General features: G+C 49.3%; 6 protein-coding genes across 6 annotated transcripts; 2 read left to right on the forward strand and 4 right to left on the reverse strand.

Annotated features, from left to right (window-relative positions):
* Positions 1-292: 292 nt before the first annotated feature.
* On the forward strand, positions 293-3,430 carry KIP3 (tubulin-dependent ATPase kip3; the record flags this gene model as incomplete). The annotated part of the gene is made up of 2 exons (XM_064902506.1): positions 293-492; positions 544-3,430. The coding sequence occupies 2 exons, from the start codon at positions 293-295 to the stop codon at positions 3,428-3,430; spliced, it is 3,087 nt and encodes a 1,028-aa protein (XP_064750982.1).
* Positions 3,431-4,174: 744 nt separating this feature from the next.
* LTR64_008192 (uncharacterized protein) lies at positions 4,175-8,522 on the forward strand (the record flags this gene model as incomplete). The annotated part of the gene is made up of 2 exons (XM_064902507.1): positions 4,175-8,256; positions 8,435-8,522. 2 exons carry the CDS (start codon positions 4,175-4,177, stop codon positions 8,520-8,522), a joined length of 4,170 nt encoding a protein of 1,389 aa, XP_064750983.1.
* Positions 8,523-10,387: 1,865 nt separating this feature from the next.
* LTR64_008193 (uncharacterized protein) lies at positions 10,388-13,698 on the reverse strand (the record flags this gene model as incomplete). Its single annotated transcript, XM_064902508.1, has 2 exons — positions 10,388-13,222; positions 13,270-13,698. The coding sequence occupies 2 exons, from the start codon at positions 13,696-13,698 to the stop codon at positions 10,388-10,390; spliced, it is 3,264 nt and encodes a 1,087-aa protein (XP_064750984.1).
* A 1,657-nt stretch (positions 13,699-15,355) lies between these two features.
* LTR64_008194 (uncharacterized protein) lies at positions 15,356-18,556 on the reverse strand (the record flags this gene model as incomplete). Its single annotated transcript, XM_064902509.1, has 1 exon — positions 15,356-18,556. One exon carries the CDS (start codon positions 18,554-18,556, stop codon positions 15,356-15,358), a length of 3,201 nt encoding a protein of 1,066 aa, XP_064750985.1.
* A 344-nt stretch (positions 18,557-18,900) lies between these two features.
* LTR64_008195 (uncharacterized protein) lies at positions 18,901-20,511 on the reverse strand (the record flags this gene model as incomplete). Its single annotated transcript, XM_064902510.1, has 2 exons — positions 18,901-20,417; positions 20,469-20,511. 2 exons carry the CDS (start codon positions 20,509-20,511, stop codon positions 18,901-18,903), a joined length of 1,560 nt encoding a protein of 519 aa, XP_064750986.1.
* A 578-nt stretch (positions 20,512-21,089) lies between these two features.
* On the reverse strand, positions 21,090-21,986 carry LTR64_008196 (uncharacterized protein; the record flags this gene model as incomplete). Its single annotated transcript, XM_064902511.1, has 1 exon — positions 21,090-21,986. One exon carries the CDS (start codon positions 21,984-21,986, stop codon positions 21,090-21,092), a length of 897 nt encoding a protein of 298 aa, XP_064750987.1.
* Positions 21,987-22,019: the final 33 nt, after the last annotated feature.

The following is a 22,019-nucleotide window of genomic DNA, read 5'->3' on the forward strand; positions in this document are numbered from 1 at the left end:
CTGCCCACTGGTCTGGTCACGTGTCAGTTGTCTACTCTCGACATCAGCCAAGCTTGAAACTCCACTACTCCCCATTCCCAAAAAGTACAAACCAAAACAGCCGTATGGCCAATCAGGTAAACATAGGAAAGTTGTTGCGCTTGCTTCGAATGTCGACTGCTTTGCGATCACTCTATGTTCTCGGACCTCATATCTCACGCTTCGGCAGTCCGTGCTCTTCACTTCGAGCAGTACTCACATTCTTTTGTAAGCTTCTTCTAAGACAAACTGGAATACACGACTTTATGTTAGCATGGCCATCTCGGATGGTGCTTCGTCCATCTCGGTCACAGTGCGAGTACGGCCTTTCACCATCAGAGAGGCTGCACAATTGACAAAATGCGATGATACTACCATATTTCTTGGCGATGGCTCTCTGGCAGCAGCACCAACACCAAAGTTGTCGAAGAAGGGCCTTAGATCCATTATCAAAGTTGTGGATGACAAGTGCTTGTAAGCTGTTAGTGGAGAGACTTTGATACTGGACTAATCATTGTACGATAGAGTATTCGACCCTCCTGAAGATAATCCCATCCAGAAGTTCTCGCGCTCGGTAGTGCCTACGGGCAAGAAAGTCAAAGACCAAACATTCGGCTTTGATCGCATCTTTGACGACAGTGCCTCGCAGGCGGACGTGTACGAAGCGACGACGAAGCCACTGTTGGATAGTGTGCTGGACGGCTACAATGCTACAGTCTTCGCTTATGGCGCTACTGGGTGCGGAAAGACACATACAATCACGGGCACGATCTCGCAACCTGGTATAATATTTCTGACCATGCAAGAGTTATTTGAGCGTGTAGGAGAGTTGTCGAATGAGAAGGTCACAGAAATCTCGTTGTCCTATCTAGAGATCTATAACGAGACCATACGCGACCTGCTTGCACCAGATGCCAATCCGAGAGGAGGACTAATGCTGAGAGAGGATACCAATCAAGCCGTCTCCGTGGCTGGCCTGTCAAGCCATCATCCACGCAACGTTGAGGAAGTCATGGATATGATTATGCGAGGCAACCAGCTAAGAACTATGTCCCCAACCGAAGCCAACGCGACGTCCTCCCGGTCACACGCTGTCCTGCAGATCAACGTAGCCCAGAAAGATAGGAATGCCAGCGTTCAAGAGCCACATACGATGGCAACTCTGAGCATAATTGATCTGGCAGGTAGTGAACGAGCAAGTGCCACCAAAAACAGAGGAGAACGGTTGCTCGAAGGTGCCAACATCAACAGGTCTTTACTGGCGCTTGGCAGCTGCATCAATGCCTTGTGCGATCCACGAAAGCGAAACCACGTCCCATATCGCAATTCGAAACTCACTCGATTGCTCAAGTTCTCCTTGGGTGGAAATTGCAAAACGGTTATGATTGTGTGTGTGAGCCCTTCGAGCGAGCATTTCGACGAAACACAGAACACTTTGAGATACGCCAACCGAGCGAAGAACATACAGACAAAGGTTACCAGAAACGTGTATAATGTGAATCGTCACGTCAAAGATTTCTTGGTAAAGATCGACGAGCAGATAGCGCTCATCAATGAGTTGAAAGCGCAAGCCAAGGATCACGAGAACCTTGCTTTCGCCAAGTTCAAGAAGCAAAACGAGAAGAAAGAGACGGCTGCTCGAGAAGGCATAATTCGCATCCGCAACGCTTTTGACCATTCAAGCACGGAGCGGCAGGAACGTCTCAATAACATGGTTAAACTGCGCCAAATCGGTCGACGCATTTCTATGTTATCTTCCTGGATTGCTGCTTTCGACGCCGTTGCAGACATGTTGGAAAACGACGAGCATTTACACAATCTGCAAGCTGTTCGCAAAACAGCCCAGGGCATAATGGCCGAGCTAGAGTCTGGACGTCACCACTGCCAGCAGAAAGTGAACAAGAACAACTGGGAACGAGGTCTAAATTCAGCACTAGAGTTTGGTGTGACTCAACTGAAGGAATTCGATACAGGCGATATGCTTGATGCTTCGACGTTGAGCAGAGAAGTCGAGCTATTGAAAGCCAATGCGGAACGGGAGGCGTTAATAGCTGTTGCTGACCATGATAAGCTCGGCGATGCTGTTACTGCGCAAGTACTGCTCCAGGCTCATTTTGAGACCATTGCAGCCATCAATCAGATGAACAAAATGAGTGTGGATGAAGCAGTGGAGAAAGCGACAGCAATTCTGAATAAGATGCTCAGTAGCGCTACCAGCGCGGTCTCACACGTGGTCAAGCCAGATGGAAGTCTAGCTCCAGTAGAGGCCTTTGCTCCACGAAAAGCAGGTACACCAAAGCGTCGGAAGCGTTTCACCTCGCCTGTTGATGATAGTATTGGACCAGCAGTCACCGGTTTGACGACCGCGCCTCATCTAGGGGGCACTCCACTGCGAGCATCTCCACGGAAGCGTGCATTGCTAGGAAGTGCTAAGAAGGGCGTTCAGCTCAACTTTACACCGAAGAAGCGCAAGTCACCAGTCAAAGGGACGAAGCGTGCTGTGCGATGGAAAGACGATACTGAAGATGGGGCGCTCGCCGAGTATGAGAAGACACCACAAAAGTTTACGCCATCTCCAGTGGAAGATTCCACGACTGATCTACCAGACGTGCCTCAGCTAGCAGAGATATCGTCCTTCGCACAAAGAATGGAGGACAGCACTTCACCTCAATCATCACCAATTCCAACAGCACCAGAATCCATGTTTGGCATATCGTCCACAAACGATCGGTTCAAGGCGGGCTTTCTTTCTAAGAAACTAGAAGGCTCGCCGAATGTATCAGTAATGCCGGCTCCACCTCAGATCACGCTTTTATCGTCGTCGGATAACGAGCAATCTCCACTTCGAGAGGTGCAAGGCAATGCTGGCGGCTGGAAGTCCGCATCGGTGTCACCTGAACAGGATGAGGACAGCACACCTGCCGGCAGTTCGGATGCTGAGAACCAGGATCCATCGAATTTGACATCCAAACTGGGCGCTTTGAAAATCAGAAATGCAGTCGCACGCTCATCTTCCGTGAGGACTTCTGGCTTCTCCAAGAGCCACCGCCGAAGATCGCCCACAGCGGCAACGGCGTGTTCGCCACCAGGGACGGGAGACATGTTCGGCGCAGGCCATGTTAGAAGAATGGTCATGGCACCACCAGGCAAGAGTGAAGGCTGGAAGGCAGGAGTTTTGAGTCCCAGAACTGAAGGAGTGGCTGTACATCACCGGGCTGCCTCGGGTAGCGGTCGAAGGACAACAATGGGAGGGGGAGAAGGCAGCCACAGTCGTGGGATGACTGTGGGGGAGAGAGCAGCGATAAGGTTGAGTAGTGTCAACCACAATCACTCACGGGAGAAGGAGAATGTTGGATTTGCGTCAGGCGTTCGGACAAGCTTGATGCCTGGAAGCAAAAACACATGGCGCTGATGTATAGAGGAATCTGAAGGGTTGCAAAGGGGGTAGGAGTTGGGTTTCGCATTTGGCGGTGCTGCACTCTGCCTGGAAGGTCATCAGCTTGGTGTTGGGTTGTTCAGGTTTTGCGTATATTCGATGTACTGCTTGTTCATAGCGTTCGCTCGGCTGAGCTTGTCTTAGTATCACGATTCACGAATTTGCCATGATGCCAGTTTGCAGAAGTCACCTCTGTAGCAATGACGACCTTCGACAGCGTGGATATGAAATCTCAGAACTCATTGTCAATGTAAAACACATCAAGTGCTCAGCTCCATTTCCGCTTTTCTCACAGTTACTTGGCGCGTCTGGACTGTTGAGGCTCAAGCGGTGACCTCCACAATTCGTGCCTGAGAGGTCCCTGCACAACACCACCTAAAACCTGCAACCACCGAGTTGCCGATCATACTCGAGATATCATTGGCGTCAAGTGAGAGCGGTGCGCTTGTGACTCTTCAAAGATTCAAGTTGTTAATCGCCCGCTGTAGTGCGAAAAGAGAAAGTCAACTACTACCACTACAGGCAATCATATCCAACAGGAGCCTGCCTACGACACAACCAGGCAGTACGGGTTCAAGAACATTATCACTACCATTGCCTCAGCACTACAGACTTTCCATTGGTGAAAGGATTGACTAACGGCTGGATATACGCCTCTGAAATACTGGTCGTCTTAGCGACCTCCCCCCACTCCCGGCTTGGTGACCACATGCGGTGTCAATGTCTGTATCCTCACAGCGTGCACCGCCAAATAGGCGGCTGAATAGTATACAGAATGGCAATGGAAGGACTTACAGCAGGCCGAGGAGGAAATCCGTCGACGGTCAAGATGCATATCTATACGCCCTCCGCGTGGCCTACCTGGCCTACCTTCATCAACCGAGACAGAAGCGCACGAAGGTGGTCAGGCAACAAGTCCAACGGACAGCTACTTCTGCTTCTATGCACGACCTGATGAAGGACTTCCAGGGCAATCGAGACTCTAAGAGTGAGAAATACCCACACGAATTTGTGAAGGCGTTGGAAAAACGATTACAGACTATCATCAAGAGCGAGGACAAGAGACCAGAATACCAGGATCCACAAGTGAAGAGAACTTTTGCTATATTCCTAAACCACTTCTCCGAACCTACCTTTCGCAAACAAGCTCAGGAATCGAAGCGTGCCGAGGAGTTGCTACTGATCTTCTACACAAAAGCCATGGCAGAATTATCTAGAGGGAAGCCGCCCCACGATGATGGTGTAAAGCGCACGGTCGACCGTCATCTAGCTTTGTTCGTACGTCTGTTGAATGCTACTCTGAAGGAGAAAGGCTGGGCTGAAGAGCGAAGAGATCTTGCTGCACGGCTGAGCACTCTAGAGAGAAAGCTTCTAACACATGAAGAAGACCTCTCAGGTCAAAAAGAGACTCGTGAAGGCACGGTAGAGGAGGAAGTACCACTGACATATGAGGTGAAGGATATGCCGCTAGTACAAATCGTCGGCCGTATATTTGGCTTGCGCAATACCATGCTGCAATCGGACATCGACAAGCATAAAAGTGAATGGACAGAGGATGCTGCGTTACGCGATCTGAAGACATACCAAGCGCACCTCAACATGGGAACCAGGAAAACTCTAAACGAGGTCGATTTTGATACCAAGGAAGCTTATGACGAATGGAAGAAAAGTGAAGCACCCGAACTTTCCCAGATGTTGCTTGCCATTATACACATAAACCCAGCCCTTGCGAAAAATTCGGCCGCTACTAGTCTACCTCAAATAAATACACGAGCCTCCATGATAGCTGATGGCCAATATGCCGAGCTGGCCAAAGCCTTGTCGCCTGATGCTGGAATGCAGTTGCCTGATCTGAATGGCTTGCAAATTGACGACCATTTTACAGGCGACGACCAGTCGGGGACAGTATACACGTTTATTCCACCCGATCCTCGAGGCATCTTTCGGTACGTTATGAACCTGGCAATTACTTGGGATCTCAGTGATCAGGTTAGTGGTAATGGAAATGGCACCATGCCTCATATACTTTCCAAGTCATCGACAGATTTTCTCAACGAGCTAGCTCTACGCTGGCGTATACCTAAGTTCTCCAGAATAGTGCTGTTCCTCGACTGTATCAGAGAGAAATTCGCGGAACAAATGCTAACCCTGGATCAGCTAGATGCTGCATTCAACTATGTCAAACAACCTGTCCAGGACGACGCCAAGAACAAGCGTAGCTCACTGGTTGCGACATCGCTGATGTATGATCGGTTCAAGTGGACCATCGCAGATTTTACGTTGATGCAGCAAGTTTTAGCAGGCATTCACGACACTCTGCTAAGAGATCTTTACGGCGCAATGATGACTTGCTACGACGCTAAGCAGTCCCTACTCCTTGGTCCCCTTTTAGGTCTCATCGATGAGCATATCAAGAGTGATCCGAGTTTCAACCAATCGCCGGACGAACTTGACCATTTCAAACAGCAGGTATCACAAGGACTGGAGGACAAAGCACGAGAAACCTATGCCGAATACGTCGAGAAGGAGGTACCTGGCGAGCAAGAGTCTTGGGAATTTTACCATATTATGCAGCTTGGTAAAAGAGTGCTAGAAAAGTTACAGAAGATACAGAAGCGATATCGAAAGAATCCTGAGATTCTTGGCATAGATCCGCTGAGCATTCTCATAGAGTGTATGCTACCCGCTTTCGCAGGTGACTCCAAAGCGATGATCGAATCAGTCCTTGAAACAGCGAAGAGTAAAGACGAAGACGTGCCGATTCAGGATGGATTCGACCTCTACAAAGAGTTGTCGAGTTTCAGGCAAGTTTATGTCGAGGCACTACAGGGCAAACAGTTTCCCTACCGCCTCGAAGAACTGCTACAGGACTTTGTCTGGAGATGGATCACCGCTACAGATGCACAAGTTGTGGGCTGGGTGGAACAAGCTATCAAACACGATGATTTTCAGACCCGAAATAAGGACAAGACCATCCCGGCGACTGAGGACGAGAGGCACAGCAATTCTGTTCTTGATGTCTTCAGGTCATTCAACCAAGTCGTTGAGCAAGTAGCGAAACTCGAATGGGACGATGACCTCATCTATGCTAAGTTTATGACTGCCTTGGCAAAATCATTAGGCAACGGCATTCATAGGTATTGTGAAGTGCTTGATCAGATCTTTCACGAGGAGATGGACAGGCTGATGCCGGAGCAAGAGCTCATCCAGAAGCAAACCACACAGCAGAAATACCTGCAGTACGCAAAAGACGCATGGAACAACGAAACCAAGGTAGAGCCGTTCCAATTTTATCCCAAATCGTTCGTTAAGCTCAACAACATATCTTTTGGCATTCAGCATTGGGATAAACTGGAAAAGGAAATGAATGTGGATGCCTGCGCCGATGTCATCAAGCGATACAACCCGCCCACAGCACAACAGTACAAGAAGAAGGTTATAAATTATGTCTTCACCATCAAGCTCGTAGAAGCCGAAGGACTAAAAGCACTGGATGTCAATGGCTTCAGCGACCCCTATGTTGTTCTTACAGACGAGTACCAAAAACGGCTATTCAAAACAAAGACAATTTACAGAAATCTTAATCCACGTTGGGAAGAGTCAATTGACATTACAACGCAAGGTGCCTTAAACGTTATTGCAACAGTGTGGGATTGGGACTCTATGAAAGACCATGACTACGTGGGCCGTACCTCTCTAAAACTCGACCCTTCACATTTTGGCGACTTCCTGCCCCGGGAATATTGGCTTAATTTGGATACTCAAGGGCGCATGCTTGTTAGAGTCAGTATGGAAGGCGAAAGAGACGATATTCAATTCTACTTTGGTAAGGCCTTTCGTTCACTTCAGCGCACGCAACGAGACATGACTCGTAGTATAACCGATAAGTTGTCGGCTTACATCAGTAGTTGTCTATCTCTGCGTACTCTCCGTCAACTTACCAGCAAAGGCACAGCGGTGACCAAGGTCTCGAGCTATATCTCAAAATACCGCGGAACAGCTCCACCAACTGCGCCCACAGGTCCAACAGACACCGAGATTCACAATGCGCTTGCACCATTGTTCAAGTACTTTGACGACAACTTCTTCATCATGAACCAGACTCTAACACCTGACGCTATGATCGCAGTCATGACTCGTTTATGGAAAGAAGTCCTCGTGACGATCGAATCCCTCCTCGTACCCGCTCTCTCCGACCTTCCTTCACAACAAAAACAACTCAGCCAAGCAGAAGTAGACATCGTCTTCAAATGGCTCCAATCTCTCTTCGACTTCTTCAACGTAGTAGATCCAGAAACAGGACAAGCAACCGGTGTCCCCACCAACGTGCTCAAAAGTCCCAAGTACCACGAAATCCAAACGCTGAACTTCTTCTACAACGAAACGACTGAAAGTCTCATCCGCACCTCAGAACGCATGGCCAGCGCAACAGCACACTCCCAACAAGCACAACGTTCACGCCTCTCTGCACCCGCACATCTCGGCGCACCGTCTGCAGGCGGTTTACTCGCAGCCGGTGCTGCACCTGGTGCACGACGAGCGAAATCCATCATGCTGGCGCGCAACCTGGGCACGATGCGCAAAGCGAAAGAAGAGAAATGGAAGGCGGCGCAAGCTGAGCCCAGCGATGATATGATATTGAGGATACTGAGGATGAGGCCCGAAGCTGCGGGATACTTGAGAGATCGTTCGAGACAGAAAGAGCGACTTGCAGCTGCAGCGGCCGCGGAAATGATTGTGCGTCAGAGCTTAATGAGTGGTGGTGGGAGGATGACGGGGCCGAGTGTGATGAGACGGGATAGGTAAGTAGGAAGTAACGATGTGTACGAGTTTACTGCTGGGTTTGGGTAACATCATGGTTCTTGAGCAGGCGGGCGAAATTGCATTGTGTCTAGGACGGAACAGCACGGAATGGAAAGGGAAGGACAGGAAACAGAGCGGATTTATACAGTTTTAGGATGTTATGATAATGATATGTAGCGCATCCTGGTATGCGGATTTTGCAAGCAACGAAAGAGATGAACGGAGAGGAACGGTCACGTACGCGTTGGTCTCTCCTTACGTATAGTGTTCTTGTCGTACTTCCCTCGACGAGCTAAAGAACACATTTTGAACCTCAGGCTGGTTGGCACGTGAATGTGAACCTGGTAAGACGATGATAGTGTAGGGTGAAGCATGTCCATGACGAGCAAAACGACGACACTGAAATGTCCAACCGTAGTTTCTTCGTGTTTTCCTGGGTTTCCTCGGGGTTTCGAAGAAACCCGTTTTTACACATATCGATATTCGCGAGGTCGTAGTGGCTGGACACTGAATGGTCAATTGTAGCCTTTCAGGTCTTCTGGAGTTTCTTGGGCGTGTTGGGGTTTTCAAATCCCCCGTTTTTCACCCTTAACCGTACTACTGCTATTATTGCTACCACCCCACGTGCACACCCTAATAGCACCGCAGGGCACGACTTGTTTTCCACGTGTAAAGTTCTCTGAAATTTATCAGTCTTTGTGTTTGTACTTCTGCTTATCGGCATGAACCCACATATGAGATACGTATGTGGCTGTTTAATCCTACCTTGCCATGCACATGGACTCGTGACGCGAAGGCGAGTTGGCAGTATTGAGTCGCACTACCGTAGGTGGTATATCCAGGCTATCTGAGCGATCTTCACGGTACTGGAAGTTTACCGAGCTTCCTTGCTTGTTCCCGCGACGATATCTATTCCTGGTTTGTAGGTCAAGATGCCGTCGTGTGTTGTCTGTGCATTTGCACGGTAGTCACGCCGAGAGCAGGTTTGATTCTTGCAGCATTTACGTAACGGACCTGGTTCATGAGTGAGTCCTGGAACAGATCAAGTACTCCTGCGTGGTGCGTCGATTCGACCCGCGAGTTCGCCAACCAATGTGCACTAATCCAGCCAAAAACAAGGTTTGCAGTAGTGTTAGCCTGTGCAGAAGGATAGGAGTCCTTTGCTTGGCTGCAGATTATCTAGTAGCTTGGATCAGATGACCATAATATCTGTACTGTGGTATGTGGATCAATGCCATTGAATGCTCGTGCTCTCGCACTTGAGTCAGTCATTTTCCAAATATGACAATTAAGGATATAGATTGCGAGCAATGCTGTTGGTCAATGCCGCGCAGATAAGAGATTTTGCTGCTTGGTCAATCACATTGGCTGGTGTTTTAATCCATCTCTGTCGATTTACCGTGGTCAAGCGCGTTTAGCAGCGATCGCCGAGAATTGCAGAAGTTGGAGCCAGAACGCTCGCCGAGCGAGCAGTCGTGCTGGGATTTTGCATGATTATCATCATTACTAGCTGTATATCAATTGTTGTATCAGTTTTTAATTGGTGCAGATTCATTACCGGCGAAGGTTCTTAAGGCGCCTCATCGAATCATTAGTCGCCTCCCCAAGCTAGACATGCTCATGCTCCCACAGTATATTTCGCCACATTCTGGATCTTGAACTTCTCCGACAAGGACGACCGAGGTTGTCTTCGTGCATGTAACGAAATCCGATATTGAAAGACAATGCCGGACGATGCAGTTTGTTGCGTTACTGCGAGATGACTAGTGGATACCAGCCTCGGTACAATGTTTGCAATGGGATCCATGACAGTGCTTCACCTTGGTGAGACTGTGATAAGTGAACGTCAAAAAGGATGTACCGTGCCAAGATACCTTCTAGCTCCGTTGTGCCTGACCTATTTGTCGTAGGGCTGAAGCACAACAACGTGATCTGGTTGTCATACCAGTTGAACTACACATCACAGAGGACCACAGTGGGTACTACTGGCAGTAGTCGTGACAGCGAGCATTGCAGCGGTGCCGTGCCAGGGCAGCTGCAACGTCGTAACGTTGATGTCGATGGGTCGAAACCCTTCGACGGTACGTGAACTTTGTCGCGTACTCGTATAAAGTCTTCCCACCGTGACATTCATGGTGCTGAGCCACCGCCCAAAAGCTCTAAAGCTGCATCAGCTAACAAGGTAGGCATACATTCTTCAGTGACTTGCCCAACATGCATCACAGGGACATTCCATTCGACGACGTAGGGCTTGCCGTAATGCAGACGACTAGCCGCGATCAGAGACTCGCCAGGTACTGTATCAACAGCAATAGGCTCTTTGAAAATCTCTGCTTCCCCATCGACTGGCGTAGGCTTTTTCGTGCTGTCGTGAATGATGGCGTGCGCCTCGCGTTGCTCAGCTGTCAGGTCGTCCTTGCTCAGACCTCGACCGCCATAGGAATTGATAGGAATGCACCAGCAGTAGCCATCACGGTTACGAATCACGACCATTCTGCGTATGTGAGAGAAAATCCTGGTTCCATAAACACTGATCGTCATATCGGGCGGGAGTCTGTCCTTGATGTCGGCGTTCGACCTTTCGCCTGACTCTTTCAGCCGAGACCTTGCTGAGCCGTGTCTAGACTCACCGGCTGACTCGTGCCACAGCAAGGCAAAGACCGTCCCGGAAATGAAGAAAGTACGACCGTTCTTCAACTGATATCGAGCTGAGAGCTTCCTCATTTCCTTGTTCTCAAATTGATCTGGCTTCATTTTCTTCAGCTCCTTCTCTGTGCGTACAGGGACAATTTCCAGCAAGCTGATCTTCTCGAGAAGATCGCCAGCATCCGGCATCTGCGTCGAGCCGTAATCAGCAACGGTCAAGCTAGCGATGCTCAGCTTTGGACCGCGAGGAGGCTCAAATTTAGAATCGTGCCTGTCGTGCTTTGAGTGCGCGTGCTTTCGCTGCTTGGTACCTGACCCTGTATTACTAGCTGCCTGGCGTCCTTCGTGTTGACTGCCTTTCTTGTCTTTCTCTCGAGCTTGCTTCTCCGCTGCTTTGCATATGTTGTCGTACGTGTCCCTGTATCTGCCATTCTCTTGCGTACCCTCTTTTGTCATTCGAAGTACATATGGCTCTAAAGAATCGGGCTGAATGCGCTCACAGAGTCTGAGAATGACTAAGCTCTGCATACATTGTGCAGCAGCAGCATGGTTTCCGGCACGAATCTGCTGAACGGCTTCCTTGTAGAATTCGTCCAACTTGGCACGGACCAGATCAGGGTTTTGGCCCAAGTACTGAGCACGAGCTCCAAAGTTGTTCTGCTGTATGCTTGCGAAAGACTTAGATCCCCCGTGTAACGTCGTAAAGACAGCACCGTTGCTTCGCTGGTCTCTGCTCGTCGAGGTCGTCCTGTGGGACCCGCTGAGGGTAACCTTCGACAACGAACCACTGGGACTACTCTCAATGGACCCCGCAACCTCAAACGAGTGGTTTGGAATGGACGATGACGGAGTGCCGCTTCCGGAATAGGTGTCATGCGCCTGTGGTGCCCGCAATGAGGAGGAGCTGGTACCATAAGGACCCGACCCTCGAGGCTCTTCGCACGATGTTGCTGACTGAGGTGGTATGTTCACGGGCTTACTTCTTACGATAGGTAAGCCGTGGCTTGATTCTGCAGCAGCCGGCGGATGTAGAGCATTTGATGAGGTGCCATACACAGCACTGGGGCTCGGAAAGTTCTCAGTATTCAGATGCAGGAGGAGAGGGACATTTGCCCCGTGAGTTGCGCTCTTGTATTCATAGCTGGAATCGATGTCTGACAGTAAAGTTCGGAAACTGTCTTTGCGCTCCATCGGTGGAGACGTGGTAACCAAGGCCGCTTCCGTAATGAGACTGCCGGGCAAAGGCGAGACCAGAGAAGTTCGAGCTGGTCTATTTGGAACGCTCTGCTGAAAAGTCAGGCTTGTGTTGTGTGTAGCATTGTTCGTTGGAAGACGTCGCTGTAGTCGTGTGTATCCTGTGTTGTCGCGCGTTGGGATCTGAGACTCGTCAGCTGTTCTAACGGGGCCGCTTTCTCGATCCTGCTGTGTCACCTCTCCTGTCCCAGCTTTCTGAATCAGTTGCTGTAAAATACGTTCAGCAGCTCCTTCGAGCTCGCCTCGAAGTCGTTTGCTTGTATTTAGCCTAGTCAACCATTCCTGCCGTTCAGAAGCGGTCGCCAAGTTCTTTTTCCGACTCAAGGTAAACACGGCCAGACGGTGTGCAAGCCGCTTAACTGGATCGGACTTGTCTCGACGCACATATTCGAAGATCAAGCGCTGCAGCTGGTCTTGGTCCTCATTCCAGACTGCTGGATTGTTGATGAGGAATGTGGCAATGCTCTCATACTGATCGCAACCGTAGCTTGCGAGCTCCGCTAGGAGAGGCGACGAAAGAGACAACTTGCCCAGCGGGTCGTCCTGAGCCTGCGAGACATCTTGGTTAGGATCCGGACCAGGGAATGATTCGAAGAATTCGTGGTACTCGCCACGAGGCTTTGGATCAGGTAGAAGTTGCAGAAGCAGTTCGAATATCTGTCTCCCTCTGATGAACAACTCAACCGGATCCAATCTCCTAATTAAATCCCCCGTCTTAATCAAGGTTGCCAACACAGGTAAGATACACACCTTGGCTGCGAGCGAGCAAAGAAGTCCCAATGAGTGCTTTTCCAGCTCGAATATTGATTCCGTCGGCAGGCTTTTTTCGTCAATCATTCGCATCAAACGCTGATACATGTCGTCAAGCAGCGGAAACACGGTAGACAATGTATTAGGGGAGGCCTGTGCTTTTGAACACATAATTCGAAATATGTTAGTCGCTTCCCATGGAGCGTTCTCTCTGGCCAATGTCTCAAACGCTTTGTCCGCGTCAGGCTGCAACGTCGTGAAAGATTGTATGCTACCGAACGAGTGGATAAAGAACTTAAGCTGCTGAATCTGTACCTACAATTCGTGAGTAGATGACTTGGAAACGTTCATTCTTTGGCTACCTGGACTTCGGACCGCGTTGAAGAAGGAGAAGAGCTTGGCCCCAAGGATATGGTCGACTGTCGTACAAGAGGTAAATTCTTCAACGAATCTACAAAGTTCCCTTTAGGTGGCAGGAGTTTGTGCAAGACATGGACGAATTCTATCTCGTCCTCATCAAAGGTTCCAACGTAGTCTTGTTTCCGCAATAACGTTAGGATATCTGCTAGCTGGTGCATGTTGTCTGTCTCAACAAGAAAGAGGACTATTTCTGCGAATGCAGGAAAGAAGAGTATGTGGCGCCAAAGCACTTCTCGGATCACCTCAAGCGCGTCGTGCGCAAGCCCAAGCCTTGAATACAGGACCAAGTCTTCGATTGCTGTCGCAACGTCCTCCTTTAGGCTCATATTGTATACCAATGGGTCGTCATTGGTCATGATCTGCTGCTCCATGGTGCTAGTAGGGTAAATTGTGGTCGAACGTGACCTATTCTTGACACCATAAGCAACAGTACCTTGCCTTCAGCAGACGCTATAAGCCCCGAAGCAGCACTAGACTGAGCTCAGGCGCTATTAACAGGTACACTCTCGAATTCAACTCGCGTTCAAGGTCTCCATGTAAAACTAACCTTCGAGTTTCACAGCGTCAGAGACCTTTTCTCAATCACGATACGAAGTCGAGGTGATCAACATGCGCTGAGTGTCTCAACCAAGACTGACAAGGTAAAAGCGGGGCAGCGAGAAATAAGCCACGTGTGAACAAGTCAAAACGTGCCCTGCATTGCTGAAAGCGTCTACCTCTTCTGTTTCGATCCTGATATCGCTATTTAGTGAGGGATCATCTATGATCTTAGAAGTCAGAATATGCCGCTTTCGCGACTTCTCACTTTATACCAGAAAGGAAATGCACGACTCAATCGCGGTGAAGCTCCTTATAGACACCTGAATCAACATGACATCGTAGGGCTCGACAGCTTCGTAGATGTCGTCGGCATGGAGGATGATAGAGTCTGGGTTAAGTGCCATCCAGGCGATGAAGATAACACAACGTATGGAGAGGGTGGACCGGTAACCAGGGACTTGAAATATAGGCAGTGGGGCATGTATAACTCTAAGTATGCGCTGGTGCTGCCGTTCATACTGGTCGCTGGTCACACATCAGGTTGGAGGATTCGTCGTTACGAGGTCGTTATTGAACTTGACGAATTGCAGGAAGATCTTGAGGTCAGGGAGTCGCAAATCTCCAGTCCTGAACCGGGACCGAGTTCTCAAGATCAGTCAGAACTTCTGGAACATTCCAGTGACAGTTTCTCAATTGCAAATCAATCACCATCACACGGACAAGCAGAAAGAGAGAGCGAGTCTGCTGGAGTAAGCGTTCACCTGCTTGGTACACCTCAGCCACAGAGACTCGAGGGACAATGCACAGGAAAATCATCAAGTTCATCTCTGAGGCAATGGTGCTTCGAAAGCTCTTATGACACAGCTACTCTTGCTGGACAGAGTAGGACAGTGAAATGGACTTGGAAAGCGACTAACCATGACCCTGTGCAACTTCATTGTGCACTTGTGATACGTCACCCGGGTCGAAGATTCTCCTTCGCTTGCCGTATTACAGGTAAAGCATATAGAGGTTACATACCTTCCAGCTTTGACAATACGTCTGCTGCTCATCGCCTGTGGCAACTTCAGCCCAGGACCTGTGGTCAAGATCTCCGAGCATGTGTTGATGGTCTTGCGGAGCACGTCATTGCCATGAACAAGAAGACTTCCGATCTCGAGCGTAACGCGAGGTTGGTGCCAGTCGATAGCGCGGATAGTGGTGAGCCCAGCACGGTTAGAGGTAACACATATGGAAATTCGACTGCTCACGCTCAGTCAAGGGTTCACAACGGGAACACTATCGTCGTGTCCTGCGGTTGTGCGCAGTCCACGAGCAACACTTCGGGAATACTGCGAGAATATCTAGGTTGACAGAGGCCTAACTTTTAACTCTGGTATGGTGCAGTCTTCGAATAATCGTGTCTTGCATTGAAACTCGATGAACACCGCATGATACCAAGTGAGAAGAGGTGGAAGCAGTAGCACTTCTAAAGTAAATGTGTTCAATTCAATGATATACAACAGCATGCTCGTCGTTGGTAACATCCACCATCATATCCTCAAATCCTCCGAAATGACCAAACAACTCATCCCACCTATCCCAGTCAAAGTCCATATCGTTTGTAGTACCTACATCAGCGATCATATCACCATCATGAATATTTACTCCGTTTTCGAACTGCAGGAAATTCGATGGAGTGGCTTCCTGCACAACAGTAATCTGTCGCGGTTCTTGCGTAAATTGTAAGGGTACTGTGCTTGAATGAGCCCCACAAGTCGAAATAGGTAGATTCGAGCTCGGGAATGGCTGGTTTTGAAGTGGAGAGATGTCGAAAGCACTCTTTGGGACAGTGTCTGACGTTTCTGAGCTTTGCTGATACGTTGTCGTTCTGCTGTTGTCGAAGTTGCGAAAATTACAGGACATGTCGTCTGGAATTGGTGTATTCCAAGGGCCAGAATCAATCGCAGGCATCGCAACTGGTTGGATATTGGCTGATTTTGCTTGTGGCTGGGACTGTCGAATCTTCTTGATTAACTCGCCAATGTGGAATATTTCAGTCTCTTCTGTGTTCTGTTTCACTGAATTGTCTGTTAGTGTATTGACGTTCGCGTCGTCGATATGTGTGCAGGAACCAGACTGTCCTAGCGGGAAAGGCATCAAGGTCTGATCGTGACGAGCTCGTAGCAGTAGTATTGGTGGCACCTCAACTTGGTCCAAGTCTATCACTCCACGAGTCACCGGACCGGAGATTGCTTCTCCTGGCCCAAGTTCTGAAGGGTGGAAACGTTGTTTCATTGCGTCCTTAGCTTGTGGATCACGGAGATAGGAACCGTAGAGATTACTGCTGTTCTTCGCGTTGATATCTGCCATGTTGTGCCTCTGCTTGTGGCTGAAAATGATGTCCTCGCGAAGACTGCGAATGAACAGGTCATTCTGATTTAGCGGTTTGCCAACGCCAACCGCAATTTGGTCTTCTTCAGACCAGAGAACATCCGGATCGAGACCAGCTTTATTCCATGCTTTGTGTCTCAGCTTTCGCAGCATCTGCCATGCTTCTTCGCCACCTTCTTTCAGTGGGACAGCAATACTGCATGAGTTCTCGCTCTCCTCATCTGCTGTCTCTCGAGCTGCCAGCGAGAACATCCTATCAATCATTGCACGGGATCGAGGAGCTTCGTCGCTGTGCGGTCTGTCGTGGAGATCGACCAGAAGAATTATTGTAGCATGGATTGGATGAAAACCTGTAGGCCACAACCACCTAAAATTTCGCAATTCGGGATCTTCAGCAAGGGAGATGAACTTTCTCATAAAGCCATGACAACTTCTCATTGCGCAGTTTCTCGATACTGCCCACAAACGACTCTTCGAGTTCTTCAGGAATGGTGCGTATGTTATGCAATTCAGCTGGTCTTTCATCAACGATAACATTATACGTGCCCATTTGTGGAATGCTGCGATGGTTGTTCGATGCTGCATGGATGGAACGTTCATGTCTTCCCGATCGGAACTCTCACGAAGAAAGTAGCTGATTTCCTGCTCAGTGACTAGTGCAGACATACTGTCTAAATGGTCAAAATCAATTGTCTTCCCGATAGTCTGAGGATTGAAATCCAATTCAGGCACTCCACGAGTTGGTATACGGTTGATCACCCTATCAATCTCACAAGCAGTTTCTATAACCATCTTTCTTACGTCTTTCAACTCGTCCATGGTCAAACGCTGCGCTTTCATGTTGGCTTTGATGACCCTCTTCACTGCCAAAGCTAGTTGGTGTTTTGCCTTCGCCACAAGATGGTATACGGACACTAAAGAGGAGGATTGCGTATCGACAGGGTCGTCTGGGCGATCTGGTTCAACCTCATTCTCTTGCAGATGCGTCTGGTACTTCGTCGCGTCCTCCGTGCCGAGGTAAGAGCCTTTGAGCTCGGAAGCTACGACAGTGTCCGTATAGCAGTCGTCAATCATAGGCGGCGTGCCCGCGACCGCTGACAATGACGTGTCTTGAGCCACTATCTCCCACCATAATCGTCTTCTTGTCTCGACGTCGTGTTTATCAATCCCTTTCAGTGTTCTCTCGTGATGCATACCAAAACTTTGCGCAACCCGCACATTGATAGTATTCCTTAAACTGCTTGTCATGGTATCTTGGCCTTCCAAAGCTAAACTTTGAGCGGTCACGGACGCAGCCAACGCCCATATAGATTGTGTTCCTTCAGTCTTCAACATATCCAGTTGATGCACAAATTTGGAATGTAATCCCTTCAGATGGAATTTTTTAGCCCATGGAAACCACCTCTGTTTTGCCTTCTCCGATAAAGCGCGGTGTCCAAGATACCATATAGATACCAAGAATGGCATAAAAAACGTATCCGGATTGGGCTCCCCTCTATCCATTCCTCCTCGGTACCAATCAAAGAATTCGTTGTATTTTCGAAGGACAAGGTGGGGAGGTATTAGTGGAAGTAACGGATAAGTCGACCACAGCCAACTGCGGAACAAAACGTTTGAATCGTCCTCAGAAGGTGCTAGCTCCGTACCAAATATATCCATCGCTTGTGGTGATTCCTCAGTAGTCCTCCACAGCCTGGAAAAGGTCTGCTCAATATGGCCAATGGCCCGTTGCTGGGTAGTGTCCTCTGTAAGAATTTTGTTCGGAACTGGTCGAGTCTGTACATTCAACTTCAAGAGGCTATTCAAATGATCGAGTTTGCTTAGTACGTGCATCCAAGGCTCTTCGAGATCCTCGTCGCGGGCTGTCTGCTCGAGGTCGTATGCAGCGATGAACGAGTCATGGCCGGAGTCATGTCTTGAAGTACGACCTCCGTCAAGATCCTGATGGCTTCCGGGAGAGCTGCTGATTGAAACTGGTGTCAGCCGGTTGAGATCACGCATCAAGGTATTCAAGCTATTGAGCTTCTGTTCGATAGCCTTTATCACGGATGATGGCGCGCCATGGTGTTCGGATTTGTCGCTATCCTCAAGCTCTGCCGCTCGCCGCTTGCGCAAGTCAAGCCTGTCAGCCACTAGTTGTTGTGTCGGTAAGCCGATGTTTGCCTTATCACTATCGCCCCATACACATGCTTCACCAGTTTTCTCGCACGATTCACAGACTGGACGAGATTTTGAGCATTTGACCTTGCGACGTCGGCATGTCTGACAACTGAGACTGATCCTGTTTCTCGTAATTTGTCGTTTTTCGGCAGCCATTGCTGTTTCTACAATGGATTGCTAATGTATCACCAATACTCGAACATCACCAGAAGAGGAATTGGCCAGGGACACAAGAAAGCGACGTGTAAATCGCCGCCAAGAAGCATCTCGATGTTAGACATCGTGGTGCAGTAAGATAGCGACAGTCTCAGGCGCCTGATAATTGTGATGAGACAGCCACTTGTAGATCTGTAAGGCATCTATACCGGCCTTATGGTTGATGCCTGGCACAGAAATAGCCTGCCTTACATGACAATAAGATCGGGGGGGGGCAGGCATCTACTGCTTATATTGTGGTATGCCAGATAATTGTAGCATCTCTGAATCGAAGTAAACTCCACTTAGTAACCCTCGACACAAATCTCGCTCTTCCGCCTGTCTAAAGGAACTTGAAACCCTGAGATTCCATGGCCTTGCAGCCCGTGCATTGTGGGTACAAAAGGACGCCAGTCTCTTGTCTGAGCCTTCCACAAGTGTGGAATCGCCTCCTGTCCACTGTAGTGCTGTTTTTGGTCTACCATGACTCTGCCAGCGGCATAAGCACAAGCTCCGAAGGCGAATCTTATCAGTGAATCGCCTGTTAGACTGCCAGTAACGAATACATTGGGAGCAATTTCGAGCTCTTCGCTGACTCTATCTCGTAGAGTCTGACCTGTAATATCATGAAGTTGAGTATCGTCCTCCAGAACCTCTTGCCTCAGGTCAGGATTTAGGTAGTCGAGGGAGCCACGTCTACCTACCACGTATGCGAAAGAGCCAATTTGTCGTTGAAAAGGTGGATTCTGACCGGCCTGTAGTGTGACGGTGGCATAGTTGTCGTGCATTTCGACATCGACAATGGCAGTATTAGGAAGACCCTCATAGCTTGCACTCCAGTCTCGAGACGAGTCCAGCTGTGAGAGAGTTCGATGCACGTCAGGTCGCCTCGAGGCTTTTGTTCTCCTAGAAGCCATGGCAGCAGACTTCATTTTTCTATAAACACCAGCATACTCAGGATAGGCTTGCTCATGACAAGCTCGAAGGGGAGACGGGTTCGTTTTGGGGGACCATTTATAGATGTGAATGATGCTCTGATCGCCAGGCGTAGACAGCACCACATCTGCTGCGCTGAAACCAGAACCAATGACGAGGATTGGTCTTGAAGTGTGCTCGTCCTGATTTAATTCGAGAAGTGGTTGCAACAGCGGACGAGGTGGCATGAGGTTTGTGAAGGTGCCAGAAGCAAGGACCAGGTGTTTGCAGACCATGTCATGCGAGGCAATGTAAAATCCATCGCGTGTTCGCGAAATGCCAGAGATCGTGGCGTTGGAGCAGATGGCGTCCGCTATGCCGACTCTGTACGGGTATCGTGCGAGGTAGCTGGCAACGTCTCGCCTCGTTGGTCGAAGGTAGAATGGTGCGGGCTCGCCATGTGTGTCAAAGTAGTAGTCTTCAAAGCTGTAGCCGGGCAGAGACAGCATACCAGCATAGCTGAGGGCGTCAATGTCCCAACTCGCTTTGACGGGATTCTCAGCCCATTGTCCTCCTGTTTGCTTTGCTTGACCAGCGACAAGATGTGGGACACTCCGGGCAGGATCTTTGATCCATTTGACGCACGTAGTTCTTCGTGTTTCGTCGGTCTCGCCGTATGGTCGGATCAAAGTGTCAAGCAATACATTGACTAACAGGGCCTGTGTGGAGTAGGAGAATCGTGATGCGTAGAAGTGCTCGGTGAGATGATCGACGTCGGCCGTCAATATATCGACGTTCTGTTTGAGCTTGGCATGAAGAATAGGATCTGGATGAGGCGACTCGAGATCGTACACGGGTATGTTTCCATGCAGGATATATGATAGAATCAGGGCGGAAGGACCACTCCCTGGTGACTTAGTTCAGCGCTTTTCCGAGGTGTAGCAGAGATTGTACATACCAACAATAACAGTGTCAACCTGGTGCTTCAGACGTCGAGTCATGGCGCACACGAGTACGAGTGAACACAAACATGGTCGACTTGAAGCCACGTAGGAGAAGACAAACACAATGTACAAGATTTAAACTCCCATGTTCGGCTCCAACCTCACCTTTACCTCACAATGTTTGTGATAATGACCAGACCAGGATGTGCATAATGACGAGCTAGAAAAAGGCAAAAATTTGAATGCTAGTGCTCGGCTCATGAGCCTTTCACCCCACATCCAACGGCATGAGTTTATGCGACTTCTTTCGTGAGAACAATGATGCAGTTCGTCGGCTACCGAGAACGGTTGAACGGCAGGAGCGTTTGGATTGTTTCTTCCATGCCATGGAAAACATTCAGAGGAAGGCGTGACATGTGTTCGACGCAAGCTTCCGTGATGATGCAAAACATACATCACATGTACGGCCGGAATTCGTGTTGTACCGTCGGGATTCCTGAGTGGGCACGAGAGATGCAGCAGCGGGTGGGTGGGGTAAATGCTTACAAATCATTTGCCAGATCATGCATAATACGATTCTTAGATATAGCATACTGACGAAGCTACAAATGGCATAAGCAGGCATGGAAGCGTGGTCAAAGATGCCACTGAGGCTTTCTTTTCTCGAAGAAAGAGGCAATACCTTCTTTCGCGTGGGCAGATCTCGAGTGCAATGCCATGACTCTTCCAGTCCAACTCACAGCTTCTTCGTAGTCATCACGTAGATGAGTCCAATACGCCCATTTACCAAAGGCTTGAGTTTGTCCAGCAGTCTCTTCTGCCAGCCTGTTTACAATGTGAGCGACACGTTCCTCAAGCTTTGACTCGTCTGCAACAATATCCAAAGCTCCAGGCGGCAATTGCGTTGCTTCGACAGGCTCTGCCATGGCGAGCATGCGAAAAGTAAACGCCGAACCTAGACGTCGTGCCACGGCAGTTGATGGAGAGGTACAGGGCAAACCGAGCGATTGACCAGGCAGTTGAAACTTGGTTGTCGACAGTGTTACTGGAAAGTCAGTGGTGAATGCGAGTTGACAGCCAGCTGCGGTCGCAAGACCTTGGACGACAGCGACAACAGGAGCAGGTGATCGCCTGATCAGTGTCATGACTTCTGCGCAGAGCGCAAAAGTTTCCTTGACTTCTTCATATGACAACTTCTTGAGCTCGGCCAAGTCGTGCCCAGATGAGAACACAGATCCTTCCGTCCGCAATACAAGTACGTTTGGTAGACCTTCTCGTGTCTTGCGCCATTCGTCAGCATTCAACAACCAGGAATATTCGCTCTGTGAACCGTGCTTGGAGCATGCTTCAAGCTCATCTACCAATGAAGGATTGAACGGAGGCAAGATCCTGAGCTTTCCATCGGGCCCTGTGTTAAATTTGTGCAATTGATCTCGTAGGCTGCGAAGTACAGCAAGACTGAGTGCGTTGCGCCTCTTCACGTTGTCGATAGTCAAATAAGCTGCTCGTTTGCTGAGAGCAGGGAAACTCATGATGTTGGCGTTGTCGTTGATGTTCACAACCAA

This window comes from Lithohypha guttulata, assembly GCF_036872675.1.
Source record: "Lithohypha guttulata strain CCFEE 5908 chromosome Unknown scaffold_8, whole genome shotgun sequence".
NCBI lineage: Eukaryota > Fungi > Ascomycota > Eurotiomycetes > Chaetothyriales > Trichomeriaceae > Lithohypha > Lithohypha guttulata.